The following is a 17609-nucleotide window of genomic DNA, read 5'->3' as shown; positions in this document are numbered from 1 at the left end:
AATCTCATTTTACAGCAGAGATTCCAAATCTGACCTGTAAATGAGCCCCATATTTACTGCTGGTGCTATGTTACCTTTTCCCATTTGATCATTCTTAAGTATTGGTCTTGTAATGCTGCTTCTGCTACTGCTACTGCTACTGCTACTACTACTACTACTACTACTACTACTACTACTACTACTACTACTACTACTACTACTACTACTACTACTACTTCTACTACTACTACTACTACTACTACTTCTACTACTACTACCACTACTACTACTACTACTACTACTACAACTACTACTACTACTACTACTACTACTACTACTACTACTACTACTACTACTACTACTAGTACTACTACTACTAGTACTACTACCACCACCACCACCACCATCACCATGTCTACTATTACTACTTCTACTACTTCTGCCACTACTACTTCTACTTTACCACTACTACTACTACTACTACTACCACTACTACTACTACTACTACTACTACTACTACTACTACTACTACTACTTCTACTACTACTTCTACTACTACTACTGCTACTACTTCTACTACTACTACTACTACTACTACTACTACTACTACTACTACAACTACTATTACTACTACTACTACTACTACTACTACTACTACTACTACTACTACTACTACTACTACTACTACTACACCACCACCACCACCACCATTCACAGTGACAAAAAACGTATTCACACAATGGCTGCTACTACAACTTATAGCCCATATAGGGAGGCATGCATGTTTTACAAACAGCCCTTGTTTCTATGGGATTTTAACCACAACTGTTCATGTTTATCTCCGACACATATTTTTAGGTCACCTGTCATGAAGTGACACACTGAGCTTATGTGATCGTGTGATGTCCGGTGTCCGTTGTGCGTGCCTGCGTGTGTCCGTGCGTCCGTCCGTCAACAATTTGTTTGTGTAGACAGTAGAGGTCACAGTTTGCATCCAATCTTGATGAAATTTGGTCAGAATGTTTATCTTGATGAAATCTGGGTTGGGATTTTATTTGGGTCATCTGGGGTCAAAAACTAGGTCACTAGGTCAAATAATAGAAAAACCTTGTGTAGACATTAGAGATCACAGTTTTCATCCAACCTTTATGAAATTTGGTCAGAATTCTTGATGAAATCTGGGTGGGATTGTATTTGGGTCATCTGGGGTAAAAATCTAGGTCAAATAAATAGAAAAACCTTGTGTTGACAATAGAGGTCACAGTTTTCATCCAATATTTATGAACTGTGGTCAGAATGTTTATCTTGATGAAATCTGGATTGGGATTGTATTTGGGTCATCTAGAGTCAGGAACTAGGTCACTAGGTCAAATCATAGAAAAACATTGTGTAGACAATAGAGGTCATAGTTTTCATCTGATTTTAATGAGTCAGGTGAGCGATTCAGGGCCATGTTGGCCATCATGGCCCTCTTGTTAAAATTTCCCGCACATATGGTAAAATCTCGACTCGAACGATTCCCACATACATCGGTTCCAACCCGACTCTATTACTTACTACTTTTCAAGTTTCAATTTATTACCCGATAATCCTGTTTATTCCATTTTTATAAAGCACTTTCTGGTAAATATTTACGATAAAAGCTCTCAATTATTTCTTTAACACAAACCTTGCCATTTGTCTATAGTATCAAATAAATTTTAAGTGACTATTTATTGATTTGATTAAATATTGCCTCTGAACACACGTCAATCCCCTTGCTTATCAAGCTGCGATAAACTCTTACTTTGTGCCCTTGCTTATCAAAAATAATGGTCGATAGTTAACCCCCGCCCTCATAAGCATTCGCGTAACCGATTGGACGATGAACATCACAGTTTGACGACTGGAAAGATACCTGATACATCCTTGTCAGCATTTAAATGACTGTGTAATGTGGCTAGAATAATCGATATGCGCGTCATGCGCTTCTCTTATTAGTGGATTGTCCATTACTCCATGTGTTGTTTATGGTGATTACTTGTGAAAGTAGGTACCGAGTGCTCTTTTAAAACAGGGAATATTGATACACTGATAGAGAAACCTTAATTTTTTTTTACAATCTCCACTTTCATTTACTGAAAAATACACTGATCGGAAAATTTCAAGAGCCCCGGGGACTCTGATTTCGTAATTCAAGCGCCCCGGTGAGGGATCCTTAAATGGCCTGTGGAAAGCCCTGGCCTGCGCCCATTACTGGTAATGGGGGCTATATAGGAGTCACTTTGTCGGTCTGTCTGTCTGTCCCGAAAATTTCCAAACTTGGTCAGAAGTTGTAACTAGATGATGTCTAGGTCAAGTTTTAATATGGGTCATGCTATGTCAAAAACAAGGTCACAGGGTCACTTAATGCGTTTTAAACAAAAAGTTTGTCCGGACCATAACTATGTCATTTATTGTTAGATTTTAAAATGACTTGGTACATTTGTTCACCATCATGGGACAGTGTGTCAGGTGAAAGAAGTATGTCAATATCTCAAAGGTCAAGGTCACACTTTGAGTTCAATGGTAAAATGCTTGTCCGGGCCATAACTTTGTCGTTTATTGTGAGATTTTAAAATCATTTGGCACATTTGTTCACCATCATTGAACGGTGTGTCGCGCGAAAGAATTACATTGATATTTCCAAGGTCAAGGTCCGACTGTGAGTTCAAAGGTCAAGATTGGCCATAAATTAGCTTTTCCGGGCCATAACTATGTTGTTCATGGTGAGATTTTAAAATCATTTGGCACATTTGGTCACCATCATTGGACGGTGTGTCGTGCGAAAGAAGTACATAAATATCTCAAAGGTCAAGGTCACACTTTGAGTTCAAAGGTCAAAAATGGCCATAAATGAGCTTGTCCGGGCAATAACTATGTCTTTCATTGTGATATTTTAAAATCATTTGGCACATTTGTTCACCATCATTGGACGGTTTGTCGATATCTCCTAGGTCAAGGTCACACTAAGTTCAGAGGTCAAAAATGGCAATATATGAGCTTGTCTGGGCCATAACTATGTCGTTCATTGTGAGATTTTTAAAACATCATTGGACAGTGTGTCACACGAAAGAATTATGTTGATATCTTCAAGGTCAAGGTCACACTTTGAGTTCAAAGGTCAAAAATGGCCATAAAAAATATTTCCCGGCCATAACTATGTCAATCATTGTGAGATTTTAAAATGACTGTACATTTATTTTGTTCACAGTCATTTGATGTTGTGTCATGCGAAAAAATTCAAGAGTCCGAAGGTCAACATGGCCATAAATGATTATGGCATAATAAATTAGCTTCTCTTGTTTTGTGAAGACAGCATGCAAAATAGTCTGTGTCAATGCAGCATGTGGGGGTTTACGTCATGTCTGTTTCAAAGCTCTAGTTTTGTCTGTCAATCTGTCTGTCATTCTGTCCCAAAACTTTACCCTTGGTCATAACTTTTGCAACATTGAAGATAGCAACTTGATATTTGGCATGCATGAGTATCTCATGGAGCTGCACATTTTGAGTGTAGAAGGTCAAGGTCATCCTTCAAGGTCAAAGGTCAAATATATGGGTTCAAAGCGGCGCAATAGGGGGCATTGTGTTTCACAATCACAGCTCTTGTTTATCTTTTTATTTTAGCTTGAATTTATCGCAAGTCAAAGGTTTATTGAAACACTTTCTAGCCTGTTTCCCTGGTAGAATCAGTACTTGGTACGGTTGTGGAGGTCAAAAGAATACTCCCAAAGTAGGATGCACCCATGACCTCTGAGTAACAACATATCCCTTATCCCATGGCTGTAGCTAATAGTTTGGTAAATTGATTTGCAAAAAGGTTGGGTCATTTTGTTTGTGAAACAACTTTGAATAAATAAGCGAGTGAATATTTGTAGGTTACACGCTGTTAATATAAAAAAATAATTAAATATATTTGTATAATTGAAAAAGTGTGCATGGAAATTTATATCATGATAAGTTTTTTTTTTAGCTAAAATGTTTCAGGTATTCAGTTGTGTGAATTTGTCTTTGTATTTGTTTTTGATTTTGCACATGTTTGTAAATAAAAGACATGTACAATTCTGAAGCAGTTTAACAAAATAATTGCTTGGAAATATTGTGCTTTGCAAAAAACAAAGCAAGGCCTTGTCCAGTATCACAAAATACTTACTTTATTTAAACAAAACAAGTGAACAGAATTATTTTGCTTTGCAAAAACAAATAACCATGAGCAAGGCCAGGGCTCTTATTCATGAACAGATTCTTAAACTTAAGTCTAATGATAATTAATATTCTTAAAACTGTTATTGACTTAAACAACTTTAAAGGCAAGTGTAGCCTGGCATGTAACACCTTTAATTGTATTACTGTTCTTTAAGAACAATATGTTAATAATGTAGGCACTATTTTGAGCCTGTTCTTATTCAAACTCTGATTTAAGTTTTATTGAGTCTATATCTATTCTTTATTCTGAAGTCTAAGAATTGGTTGGTGATAACAAGTTCACGTCCAGATCACAAAATATTTACAAACTCTGTTCCTATGTTTGCAGATAGCCTATTGGTTCAACTCTGCTCCTGTTTGCAGATAGATCTTTAGTTCAACTCTGTTCCTGTTTGCAGATAGACCTTTGGTTCAACTCTGTTCCTGTTTGCAGATAGCCTATTGGTTCAACTCTGTTCCTGTTTGCAGATAGACTTTTGGTTCAACTCTGTTCCTGTTTGCAGATAGACTTTTGGTTCAACTCTGTTCCTGTTTGCAGATAGACCTTTGGTTCAACTCTGTTCCTGTTTGCAGATAGATCTTTAGTTCAACTCTGTTCCTGTTTGCAGATAGACTTTTGGTTCAACTCTGTTCCTGTTTGCAGATAGACCTTTGGTTCAACCCTGTTCCTGTTTGCAGATAGACCTTTGGTTCAACTCTGTACCTGTTTGCAGATAGACTTTTGGTTCAACTCTGCTCCTGTTTGCAGATAGATCTTTAGTTCAACTCTGTTCCTGTTTGCAGATAGACCTTTGGTTCAACTCTGTTCCTGTTTGCAGATAGACCTTTGGTTCAACCCTGTTCCTGTTTGCAGATAGACCTTTGGTTCAACTCTGTTCCTGTTTGCAGATAGACCTTTGGTTCAACTCTGTTCCTGTTTGCAGATAGACTTTTGGTTCAACCCTGTTCCTGTTTGCAGATAGACCTTTGGTTCAACTCTGTTCCTGTTTGCAGATAGACCTTTGGTTCAACTCTGTTCCTGTTTGCAGATAGACCTTTGGTTCAACTCTGTACCTGTTTGCAGATAGACCTTTGGTTCAACTCTGTTCCTGTTTGCAGATAGACCTTTGGTTCAACCCTGTTCCTGTTTGCAGATAGACCTTTGGTTCAACTCTGTTCCTGTTTGCAGATAGACCTTTGGTTCAACTCTGTTCCTGTTTGCAGATAGACTTTTGGTTCAACCCTGTTCCTGTTTGCAGATAGACCTTTGGTTCAACCCTGTTCCTGTTTGCAGATAGACCTTTGGTTCAACTCTGTTCCTGTTTGCAGATAGACCTTTGGTTCAACTCTGTTCCTGTTTGCAGATAGACTTTTGGTTCAACCCTGTTCCTGTTTGCAGATAGACCTTTGGTTCAACTCTGTTCCTGTTTGCAGATAGACCTTTGGTTCAACCCTGTTCCTGTTTGCAGATAGACCTTTGGTTCAACTCTGTTCCTGTTTGCAGATAGACCTTTGGTTCAACTCTGTTCCTGTTTGCAGATAGCCTATTGGTTCAACCCTGTTCCTGTTTGCAGATAGACCTTTGGTTCAACTCTGTTCCTGTTTGCAGATAGACTTTTGGTTCAACTCTGTTCCTGTTTGCAGATAGACCTTTGGTTCAACTCTGTTCCTGTTTGCAGATAGACCTTTGGTTCAACCCTGTACCTGTTTGCAGATAGACCTTTGGTTCAACTCTGTACCTGTTTGCAGATAGCCTATTGGTTCAACTCTGTACCTGTTTGCAGATAGCCTGTTGGTTCAACTCTGTACCTGTTTGCAGATAGCCTATTGGTTCAACCCTGTTCCTGTTTGCAGATAGACCTTTGGTTCAACTCTGTTCCTGTTTGCAGATAGACCTTTGGTTCAACTCTGTTCCTGTTTGCAGATAGACCTTTGGTTCAACTCTGTTCCTGTTTGCAGATAGACCTTTGGTTCAACTCTGTACCTGTTTGCAGATAGACTTTTGGTTCAACTCTGTTCCTGTTTGCAGATAGATCTTTAGTTCAACTCTGTTCCTGTTTGCAGATAGACCTTTGGTTCAACTCTGTTCCTGTTTGCAGATAAACCTTTGGTTCAACCCTGTTCCTGTTTGCAGATAGACTTTTGGTTCAACTCTGTTCCTGTGTGTAGATAGCCTATTGGTTCAACTCTGTTCCTATGAATGCAGATAGCCTGTTGGATCAACTTTTTTCCTGTTTGAAGATCAAAGAATCCCCCAGGTCAAGGTCTCTGTTTCTATGTTCACAGATTGCCTATTGGTTCAAGGACTCGCCCCCAGAGTCTGCCAAGGTCAAGGTTGTTCAGGCAACCAAGCTCAGCCACTCTCTGGAGGGACTCGCCATCTATACAGACTACGCCATCACAGTACGTGCACTGAACCTCGCTGGCGAGGGACCTCCCAGCACACCTGTGTATGCCAAGACCAAGGAGGGATGTAAGTAGTTCTTAGTACACTGGTTTGTTTTATTTGAGCCTTGCTCTGAGTAAACTGGGCTTAATTCATGTGGGTAAAGTGTCGTTCCAGATTGGCCTTCATAGTCTGTATAGTCTAATAACGGCTTTTTTCCTATCTTTGTGAAGCCTGGGTGGGCCTTGGCCACATTGTTTTGCTAAAAATAAGTCTTGAACTTTTCAAAATGTAAAAAAAAGAGTTGCAAACTGTTCAAAATTGTGAAATAATGAGTCACTCATTTTAAAAGTTGTGAAAATTTGAGTTGCGAACTCCTTTAAATTTGGACAATTTGAGTCGCAACATTCTCAAATTTGTAAAAGATGACCATTCTGTTAGAAGGAAAAAAGCCCTGCAAGTCAAGGACGACACTTTCCCACACACTGAATGTTTATTTAAAAGATACATCCTTGTAACAAAAATACCATAAGAGCTCAATATTATTCATGATTAGCCTGTGCAGACTACACAGGCTTATTTGGTATGACACTGTACACACATGTATTAAACCCTGTTTTTCTAGAGCACTGCTCATTTATAACAGTCTAGAGGAATATACATTTTTCTCTTGATGATTTTACTACAATTTGACATGATGTCTTTTTGCTAGTTTGGCAAATGAATATTGATACATAATCTTCATATTTTCTATAGTCATTTGTTTTTAATACTGTAAGGAATTATTTTTTACATTCATAATTGTCCTCTACCGGTTTCACCGGAGGGGACCTATGGTTTGCGCTCTGTGCGTCTGTGAGTCTGTCACACTTTTCTGGATCCTGCGATAACTTTAAAAGATCTTCATATTTTTTCATGAAACTTAAAACATGGATAGATTGCAATATGGACATTATGCACGTCATTTCATTTTGTTCCTACATCAAAAATTATGGTTGCTATGGCACCAAATAGACTAAAATACTGCTGAAAATGGTGGTTTTCTGGATCCTGCGATAACTTTAAAAGTTCTTAATATTTTTTCATGAAACTTGCAACATGGATAGATTGCAATAGGGACATTATGCATGTCATTTCATTTTGTTCCTACCTCAAAAATTGTGGTTGCTATGGTAACCAAAAACACAAAAAAACCCATATATATACAATGTAGTAGAGCTATCCTACTCACCCCGGCGTTGGCATTTCCGTTCCGGTTAGCGTGCAAATGTTAAAGTTTGCGTACTACCCCAAATATTTCCTATGTCATTTGACATATTGTATTTATATTTTGCATACTTCTTTACCAACATGACCCCAATCTATAAACAAGAGCAGACAACTGTATCAAGCATTTTGACAGAATTATCGCCCCTTTTATACTTAGAATATGCATATTATTGATAAATCTTTTTTTAAAGTTTGCGTACCACCCAAATTATTTCCTATGTCCTTTGACATATTGCTTTTATATTTTTCATACTTCTTTACCAGCATGACCCCAATCTATAAACAAGAGCAGACAACTGTATTAAGCATTTTGACAGAATTATTGCCCCTTTTATACTTAGAATATGCATATTATTGATAAATCTATGTTAAAGTTTGCGTACCACCCCAATTATTTCCTATGTCCTTTGACATTTTTCTTTTATATTTTGCATTCTTCTTTACCAACATGACCCCAATCTATTAACAAGAGCAGACAACTGTATCAAGCATTTTGACAGAATTATGGCCCCTTTTATACTTAGATAATTTAACATTTTGCTTAAATTGCCATAACTTTATTATTTATGATCACATTTGATTCATACTTGATAAAACAACACTTACCTGACATACCACAATGCACTCCACCCAAACCATCCCGCATGCCCCAACCCAGAATCCCTCCCCCCCCCCCCAAAAAAAAAAAAAAATTTCCCTTATTTTTGAAAGATCATCTATTAACCCTCTACCACTTAGAAGCAAAGTGAAAATGGCTATGTGCAAACAGCATAAAATCAGATCAGCCTGTGAGTAACTCACAGTCTGTTCAGGTTTTATGCTGTTTTCTGCTCATCAGTAGCTAAGGGTTGGAAATGAAGCCTTTAAAACTTGAATCTAGTAAGAAAGGTCTTTAATTAAATGTAACTTTCTATGGGACTACAAATGCGTAAAAATATGTTTCTAAGTGGTAAAGGGTTAAATGACCTTACACCCACATTATACACCCCCCCCCCCCCTCTCCATGATTGCTTACGTTATACTGTCAAGCTCTCGATAGTCAAGCGCCCTATCCTCTGACAGCTCTTGTTTACATTCATAATGGTTAATGTTGTTTATAGTTTGTTATAATGCCTTATTTATTGCGCATTGGTGACTTTTGCATGGTAAAATGTTATAAGGTAACCCTGATTTCAAATAAATAGTTCATGACTATGTATGAATAAATAATTAAAGAAAAAGTAACAGTCCATTGCAGACTTGGTCTAGGAAAACTGGCCTAAATGCATGTGCGGAAAGTATCAGCCCAGATCAAGGACAACAGTTTTACACTTTCCACTTTTAAGGAATTTTTTGTGTAAAGGAAGTCTGTTTTTAACAAAAATCTAGTGTATGCAAAAAGTGTCTTCCTTGATAAGCCTGTTGGGACTGTACAGGCTAATCTGGGATGACACTTTACCCACTTGCATTAAGCTCAGTTTTCCTAGAAAAGGCTCATTTCATATAAGGCACCTCTATTTCAGTACCAGATCGTCCGGCCCGTCTGGAGTTCTGGAATGTGACCTTTACATCTCTGGATGTACAGTGGTCACCCCCTGCCACACCCAATGGGAAGATTCTCAACTATGAGATTGCATACATAGAAGAAAACCCATTCAGTAAGTTTAAAGTGATGTCGCAAATATATATTGGTAACCTCATATTTTTAAGTAGCCATGGCCAGGAAAATGTATTTAAAATAACGATTATTCAAATGAAACATTTCTAGGTTATGTAAATAATAATGGTTGTTTTTAAGATACCACTGTAATGTAAAGGCAGTAGTGAGTATTCTTACTAAAGAATGGGATTGGACGTTAAAAATGCATACAAATGAAACGTGTATGAATTAAAGGTCTTTAAATTTTTTTAAATTTGAGTTTATAACTTTAATGCCTATCAGATGAAGTTAAGTTATATAATGAAGTTAGATCATCATCATGATGTTGATGTTGATATTTTATGTTATGGATGAGGATAATGATGGTGGGGATAATTATCGCATATAATGATGATGATCATGATGACTGTTATAGGTGGTAGCAAGCAGGTGAAGTTCAACGTATCAGGCGACGTGACGTCTCTGTCCATTACTGATCTACTCGACAAAGTCCAGTACACGTTCAGCATCGTAGCTCGCACAATTGTCGGCCCAGGGCAAAGCTTCGTGAAAAGCATAAAAATTGGACCACAAGAAGGTACTTGTCAGATTTCAATACATTGAGCCCAATGTTGGAAAGAATTGGCCTAATGCATGCCAGTAAAGTATCGTCCCAGATTAGCCTGTGCAGCCCATAAAGGCTAATCAGGGATAAAACGTTCCACTTTAAAAGTATCTGATAAGCAAAAAGCATTTTAGGCGGAAAGTGTTGTCCCTGATTAGTACATGCTGACTGCACAGGCTTATCTGGGACAACACTTTACGCTCATGCATTCAGCTTAGTTTTGCCAGAACAATAAATGTACTTTAATTGATGTTTTCTAGAAAAACTGAGGGTTGAAATATTTTATTATTTTAATTTGTAATGCTGGTGTCATTTTCGTGGCTTTCTACATATCATGATGAAAATTCAGGAATAAGTAACTTGCAAATGTGTGTTTCGTAAGTTTTATTTTTTTAAGTGATTTTTATCCCGGCCGGAAAAATTTTCGGAGGGGATATAGAGAATACAAGGTCGGTGCTGAATAAAGCAAAGTTTATTTTGCCAGGCGTAGAAAATCGGAACCAGGCTCGTGGTTCAGATTTTCGTGCCGAGCAAAAAAACTTTGCTTTATTCGGCACCGACCTAGTATTCGATTTATCCCATCAATTTTCTTAGTTGTAAATTATTTCTTTAAAAATAGAATAGGGAAATCAAACTACACAGAAAATTCCAAAGTTATGTAAAGCAAACATTGATTCATTATTTTAATAGTGCCGAGCCTAATACATTACAAAAAGATCAGTAACTAACCTGTTTTTCTGTTTATCATACCTCTACGTCCCTTATTTTTAAGAAATAATGAAAAAAACACACTAAACAACTGCAGCTTTAGCGTGAAAGAACATGCATTGTGTCGTATGACGTGTTAATAATGACGTCACAAGTATGCGCACTTAATATTTGTAAATAATGTTGTTTTTTTGCTTTTCGAGTTGCATTATCTTTTAAAAATATATTACATCTTGGTATCAAATTGTTTGTTTTGTTGAATCTGATTCGATTTTACTAAAAATGATTACTTTATTGTTGATTCCGGAGCATTCTCCGCCGCACTTGACAGCTATATTTTAGCACTGCCGAAATAGAGGAAAATTTATTCCACAGTGGTTTATTTCGACAATGCACGTCTGATGATGGGATAAATAGTAATTGGTCCTGTCCGTCTGTCTGTTCTGTCCGTCTGTCCGTCCGGCTGAAACTTTGTCTCCAGCATAACTCCAAATCTATTCAATGGATTTACTTTAAACTTAGAATATAAACAGATGGCAACTAGGAGAAGTTCAGTGACCAAGAACCATAACTCTATCTACCTTAGTTTTTGAATTATCTCCCCTTTTATATAACTTTAAAGTAAATTTTTGTCCAGAGCATAACTCTAAATATACTATAGGGATTTACTTGAAACTTAAAATATAAACAGATGGCAGTAGGAGAAGTGCAGTGACCAAGAACCACAACTCTATCTACCGTAGTTTTTGAATTATCTCCTCTTTTATATAATTTAAAAGTAAATTTTTGTCTGGAGCATAACTCTAAATCTACTAATGGGATTTACTTGAAACTTGAAATGTAAACAGATGGCAAGTAGGAAAAGTGCAGTGACTAAGAACTATAACTCTTTCTACCTTAGATTTTGAATCATCTCCCCTTTTATATAACTTTAAAGTAAATTTTTGTCCGGAGCATAACTCTAAATCTACTGAAGGGATTTACTTGAAACTTGAAATATAAACAGATGGCAAGTAGGAAAAGTGCAGTGACCAAGAACAATAACTCTATCTACCTTAGTTTTTTAATTATCTCCCCTTTTATAAAAGTTTAAAGTAAATTATTGTCTGGAGCATAACTCTAAATCTACTGAAGGGATTTACTTGAAACTTGAAATATAAACAGATTGCAAGTAGGAGAAGTGCTGTGACTAAGAACCATAACTCTATCTACCTTAGTGTTTGAATTATCTCCCTTTATTTAATTTCAAAGTAATTTTTTGTCCGGAGCATAAGTAGTTATCTCCCTTTATTTGTTTTTACAAATATTATTTTACTCTCTAAAACAAATGTTGTCATACAAGCAAACACATTTCGGCGGGGATTTGGCACTACTGTGACAAGCTCTTGTTTTTCTGTGTTTGATTCAGTGTGTTTATAATTTATATATTTCAATTATGATATATCCATTTTATATTGTACTTTGTTGAATGCTAAACTTTACTGCTTGCTATTTTGATATGTGTATGGCAACTGTCGCTTTAAGCCATATGCATTAGGGATAAATAAAGTGATACTATGTGCGATTTCAAATAATGAATAACATTATTTAAAATTAAAAAACAGAATAATCTTTATTAAAACCTATAAAGGGCATGCTCATATTTACTAAATAGTCTATAACTCTAATGCAATATATTTAAGTACTTCATTTCTTTGAAAAATAAAATAAAATATCCAGGCTCTTATCTTGTAGGATAATATTGACCCCTTGTATACATGAGCAGCGTTCTTGGAAAACTGGGCTTTATGCATATACCTTAAGTGTCATCCCAGATTTGCCTCTGCAGTCCACACAGGCTAATCAAGGACAGAGCTTTCCAGTGTTCTATAATATTTCATTTAAAGGTTTCTGAGTATGAATTAAGTTTATGCGGAAAGTGTCCAAAATTATAAGTGTGCGGACAGCTCATGCATTAAGCCCAGTTTTTGTAAAACGCGGCTCATATGTCACATTTTTTCCAGGGAGCCCAGACAGGCCTATGTCCTTGACCCACAATATTGTGGGCTCTGAGCTGACCCTGGAATGGGTAGACGGGCTACCCGGTTACTCCCCCATCTACGGGCACCTCATACAGGTCAACTCCACAGGTGAATATGCCCTTAATGTCTGTGTGTGTGGATCTCATTTGTCTGATTAACACTTTACCCACTCAGATGTGCAGTTTGACTTTGTAATCCTAAAGAAAATGAAATTAAATTTAAGAATTTTCTTTAGAGATTCAACTTTTAAAGGCTACATTTTAAATCTAAAGGTACTGATGAGCAGCAAAAAGCAACAAAACCTGAGCAGACTGTGAGATACTTGCAGGTGGCTATGGTTTTATGCTGGTTGCATTCAGCCATTTTCATTTTGCATCTGAGTGGGAAAGGGTTAAAATACACATTTATCAGAATCAGTATTTGTTTGTTATCGAAGTCATGGGTGTGATTTTTAGCTCGACTGTTTTCAGAGAAAACCCGAGGTATTTTCATAGCCAGCTCGTTGTCCGCCATCCTGCATCTGCCGTCCGCCGTGCTAAAACCTTAAGATTGGTTAATCGAGTAAAATACGCACTAAAAAAATCAGTGTCCGAAATCGGCCATTTCCGAAAAAATGTGTCAATATATTTTTGTGTTGTGAAAATAGCGAATCAATTTGATGTTGTCAACTATCTGTTTCACAGTAATATTATATTGGGATGTGATATAGTGCTGTTGTTATGACAGTTACATCATAAATATCTCTGTCTATTGTTTATATTACCATTGATTGTTACCGATAACACACGGGCCCCTTGCTGACATCTGGGTCAAGCAGTCATAATTACAAAAGAAAGAAGCAGAGACGCTGTTTTTTGTTTTCCCATTTAATTCAATTTGACAATATTCGGGACGATAATAGTTATAATAATAATAAAGTAATACAAAGACAAAATGGTTACTTATGTTTTTATAGTTGTCTAGATGAATTACTTTTCCGAAGTGTTACAAACTCGATACTTTAATATAACTTAAAATACAATTAAACCGCTCGTGTTTTTCATGATCTCTTTAATTAAAATATACGCTGCTGTCATTAAGGCTAGTTTGGGAGTAAAAAACAAATGAATTAATTATCGTCTTTCAATTTAATTCGGCAATCGGCAGACAGGTGTAATAGACTCTATTAGCATCATAAAACTAATTATTTAATTACCACTCTTTACTCCAGATATGGTAAATATGCGATAGAAAGATAAATAGTGGTCAGCTTAGAAATATTTATTTACAGGTATTGTCAGTTGCTTTTTTTCATTTGCTAATCTCTTTATACGACTTAGCGTCCAGTCACTATTTTGTAGGCAGCCGACGATATTAACTGTGTATTCAAAGTATACAGTGTCTGCACATGAATGACCCAATATTATCTGATAGCTCCTCCTGTTCACACGTTTCATTCGACAACGTCATTTCATGTGTAAGCGAGCTCAATGTTGAGTGGCCAGCTACCATGCGCATTTCAATAACAATAAGGTCAAGCGATGTCTCATAATCGGGTACAGGCTGGGTTTCATTTACTGTTCGAATTGCGAACACTTTTATTAAAACAAAGAGACAAATATAGAAAACCAGTCCGATATAAATGGCGGATGTTTTGAATGAAATTTTACTAGATTTTCACATTTTCACAAATAAGATTTTTATTGAGCCAAATTCTCAATATTTTTGCAAATGACTCAAATGGCGAACGGCAGCGCGAGCCCTGTTGCACCCCTTTGATGTAATGTTGTAATTCAAAATGGCTGCCGCAATCCGAATAACAGCGATTGAAAATTTGTACAGGAAAAATTTTGTTCTGCTCTAAACTCGTATATTATACGCACCCCCTACTTGAAGAAAAAATTGGCAGGTAAAAAAGTGTGTATTATATTCGTAGATTTACGGTTTATGTAGCTGCACCTTGATGAGTTCCACACACCACACCCATTTTTAGGTCACTAGGTCGAGGTCAAGGTCACTGTGTCAAGGTCACCCACAGCCGAGCGTTGGCACCCGCTATACGGTGCTCTTGTTTGAACTACCTTCTGTTGGATAAAAGTGAAGTCTGTTCTATGCAGGGTGCAGTTTTACTTTTACGCTTCTTTACTTGAAGGCATCTTTAGAATAATTAATAATGTTGATTAAGTTAAATAGTGGTGGAGCCATTATTTTATTCAAACAATTTATACTGTCTTAAATATTTTACTTGAGCTGTAATGACCATGTAAAAATGTACATGGTTATTTTTATATATTATGAAAAGTCACTTTTTTGTCTTAAGTATGTTGTATATAATGGATTTATGAACAACTGACAGAAGTTCTGTATTATTTGCATTACCAGGATGTTGCCATGATGGTTTGTTTAGAGGTAAGCAGGCATGATAGTTCAAGCCATTCTCCATCAGATTTTTTCCACAATCAGTGTAGCGCTCAATATCACAGAATAAATGGGTGCTTTTCTGAGATAACTGCATGGGCTTAATGCCAGTGCGTCAAGTGTCTTCCCAGATTACCCTGATCAGGGATGACTCTTTTTGCATATACTGGATATTTCTTTAGAAGAGACTTCCTTTAAACAACATTTCCATAAAAGTGGAAACAGTTGTCATAGATTGCGCAGGCTAATCTGGGATGACACTTTATGCGCACTAAATAAGCCCCATTTTCCCAGAGCAAGGCTCAAATATAATACTCTGAGAAAACTGGACATAATGCAAGTGCGTAAAGTGTCGTCCCAGATTAGTCTGTGCAGTCCACACAGGCTAATCAGGGACGATACTTTCTGTTTTTATGACATTTTTCGTTAAAATGAAGTCTCTTCTCAGCAAAAATCCAGTTTAGGTGGAAAGTGTTGTCCCTGATTAGCCTGTGCGGACTGCACAGGCTAATCTGGGACGACACTTTATGCACATGCATTGTGCCCAGTTTTCTCACAACGCGACTCGTTTGTCATGGAATGTTGCCAGAATCAAATAATAACTAACAAACATGTATTTCACAAGATTTGCACTATGCAATCATACCTTAATCTTTGCATAGGAGTACATAAAATCATCCCTTTCCTTGCCCATTGCTTAAATTTTCCTTGAGTTTATTATGTATGTACCTCGTGTATATTTATAGTGCTTGATTGTGTTATTCTTATTGATCCCATTTGTTTGGTCAGATTCCATATATTTGTTTCACTTTCAATTAAATTACTGGTGCATTAAACATTCAGACTGCTACCTTGACCTTCAATGCAAACTGTATTATATATTAATATGTGCTTTATAATATAATGTTCTAAAGACATAGATCAACACATAGTTTGATTAGTGCCATATTTGTAATAAAGGTCAGACTTGTTGGCAACATTGACTTCCTAATTAAAAACAGAAAAATGTTAATCTGCCTAATAAATATAATTGCAAAAGAAAATAATTTTGAGATTGTCTTAATTTTATCAGCGTTCTTGTCTGTGACCATGATAAGTGATGGAGTCTTTGTGTTACTGCTTGAATACATCCGTGTGAAAGTAATTTCTCATTAGTCAGTAAAAACCAATGCAACATGTGCATGACGCTTAATTATAACATTTTAAGTAATTGTACAAAATTATACATCATATGCCGGATCTAGATGTTTTCGGTCCCCCCTTTGAAGAAAGTTTCATAAAGCAATCACAGGGTCCATTTGTCTATCTGTCTGTCCAGTAGACTATCTGTCAAATTTTGCCTTAAACAGTTTGAAAATTTCTATTTATATATTTTGAAATACTTGGCACAAATGTATACCATCATAAGATGACGTGTTGTATGTAAAACCCGTCTGCATTACTCAAGGTCAAGGTCACACTTGGAGGTCAAAGTGGGTCATACAACACATTGAACTCTATTGTCCTAGCCATAACTTTATCATATTTAGATGGGATATAAAATAAATGTTTAGAAATGCAATGCTTCATAAGTCAACGTGTTACATGTGACACTCTTGTCTCCCTACCGAAAAAGTCAAGGTCACACTTGAGTTTGATGTTCAACTTGTGCAACAAAACAGCTTGTCTTTGATTATTTATATTATTTTAAAATTACTTACCACTATTGCCCACCATGGCGAGAAGGCGTTTTGAGTTAAAAAACGGCCTCTCTAACTCAGAGCTCAAGGTCACACTTAGAGGATAAAGGTCAAAATGTAGCCATAAAACTGCTTGTCCAGTTTGTACCTGTCATTCGTCATACCATTTGAAAGTAATGATCATAAGTAGAATGAGTGTCGCGTGTATCAGCTGTCTCATTAACTCCAGGGTCAAGGTCAAACGTAGAGGTCGTTTGTCAACCATGCTCATAAACAGCTTAGCTTTGGGACAAAAATGGCATGTGGTGGAATCCATGCCAATGGTTACATGTCTTGTGCAAATTTCATTAACTAACACATATTTTCTTTTATTTTTCATATTGTCAAATTCATCCAAACAGCTCTGCATGTCAATTTAATATTTTATATTCAACATAGAGTAACTTGTAGAAGTGTTTAATTTAATTTTTTTTTTTAAATAAACTTATGTGAGTTTTGACTTTGAAAATGAACTACATAATTATTAGATATTGCCTGAACATAGTTTTTTTTAACTAGACATAAATGACTGTGGATTATATTTCAATCTGAAAATCTGATTTAAAAGATGTATATATGTTAGAAATGACCAAATCCTGGCTGCAACAGTTCATGTGTCCTCTTGTTAGCCATAACTAGGTCATAAAGACATACATGTACTTTATAAGTCCCCTACTGGTGTCTG

At 36.5% G+C, this 17609-nt stretch overlaps 1 protein-coding gene across 3 annotated transcripts in view; it reads left to right on the top strand.

Annotated features, from left to right (window-relative positions):
* LOC127867404 (protein sidekick-like) overlaps positions 1-17609 on the top strand; it is a 76579-nt gene that overhangs the window by 47639 nt on the left and 11331 nt on the right. For 2 of the 3 annotated variants that reach the window (XM_052408521.1, XM_052408520.1), the window contains exons 30-34: positions 6469-6655; positions 9340-9474; positions 9892-10053; positions 12792-12917; positions 15171-15197. In XM_052408521.1, coding sequence (XP_052264481.1) covers positions 6469-6655; positions 9340-9474; positions 9892-10053; positions 12792-12917; positions 15171-15197 — 637 coding nt within the window. The remainder of the gene's footprint in view (positions 1-6468; positions 6656-9339; positions 9475-9891; positions 10054-12791; positions 12918-15170; positions 15198-17609) is intronic. The other variant, XM_052408522.1, reaches the window with a different exon arrangement.

Source organism: Dreissena polymorpha, chromosome 2, assembly GCF_020536995.1.
Source record: "Dreissena polymorpha isolate Duluth1 chromosome 2, UMN_Dpol_1.0, whole genome shotgun sequence".
In the NCBI taxonomy this organism is placed as follows: domain Eukaryota; kingdom Metazoa; phylum Mollusca; class Bivalvia; order Myida; family Dreissenidae; genus Dreissena; species Dreissena polymorpha.
The sequence above is the reverse complement of the archived record's forward strand: the minus strand, read 5'-3'. Positions and strand labels throughout refer to the sequence as shown.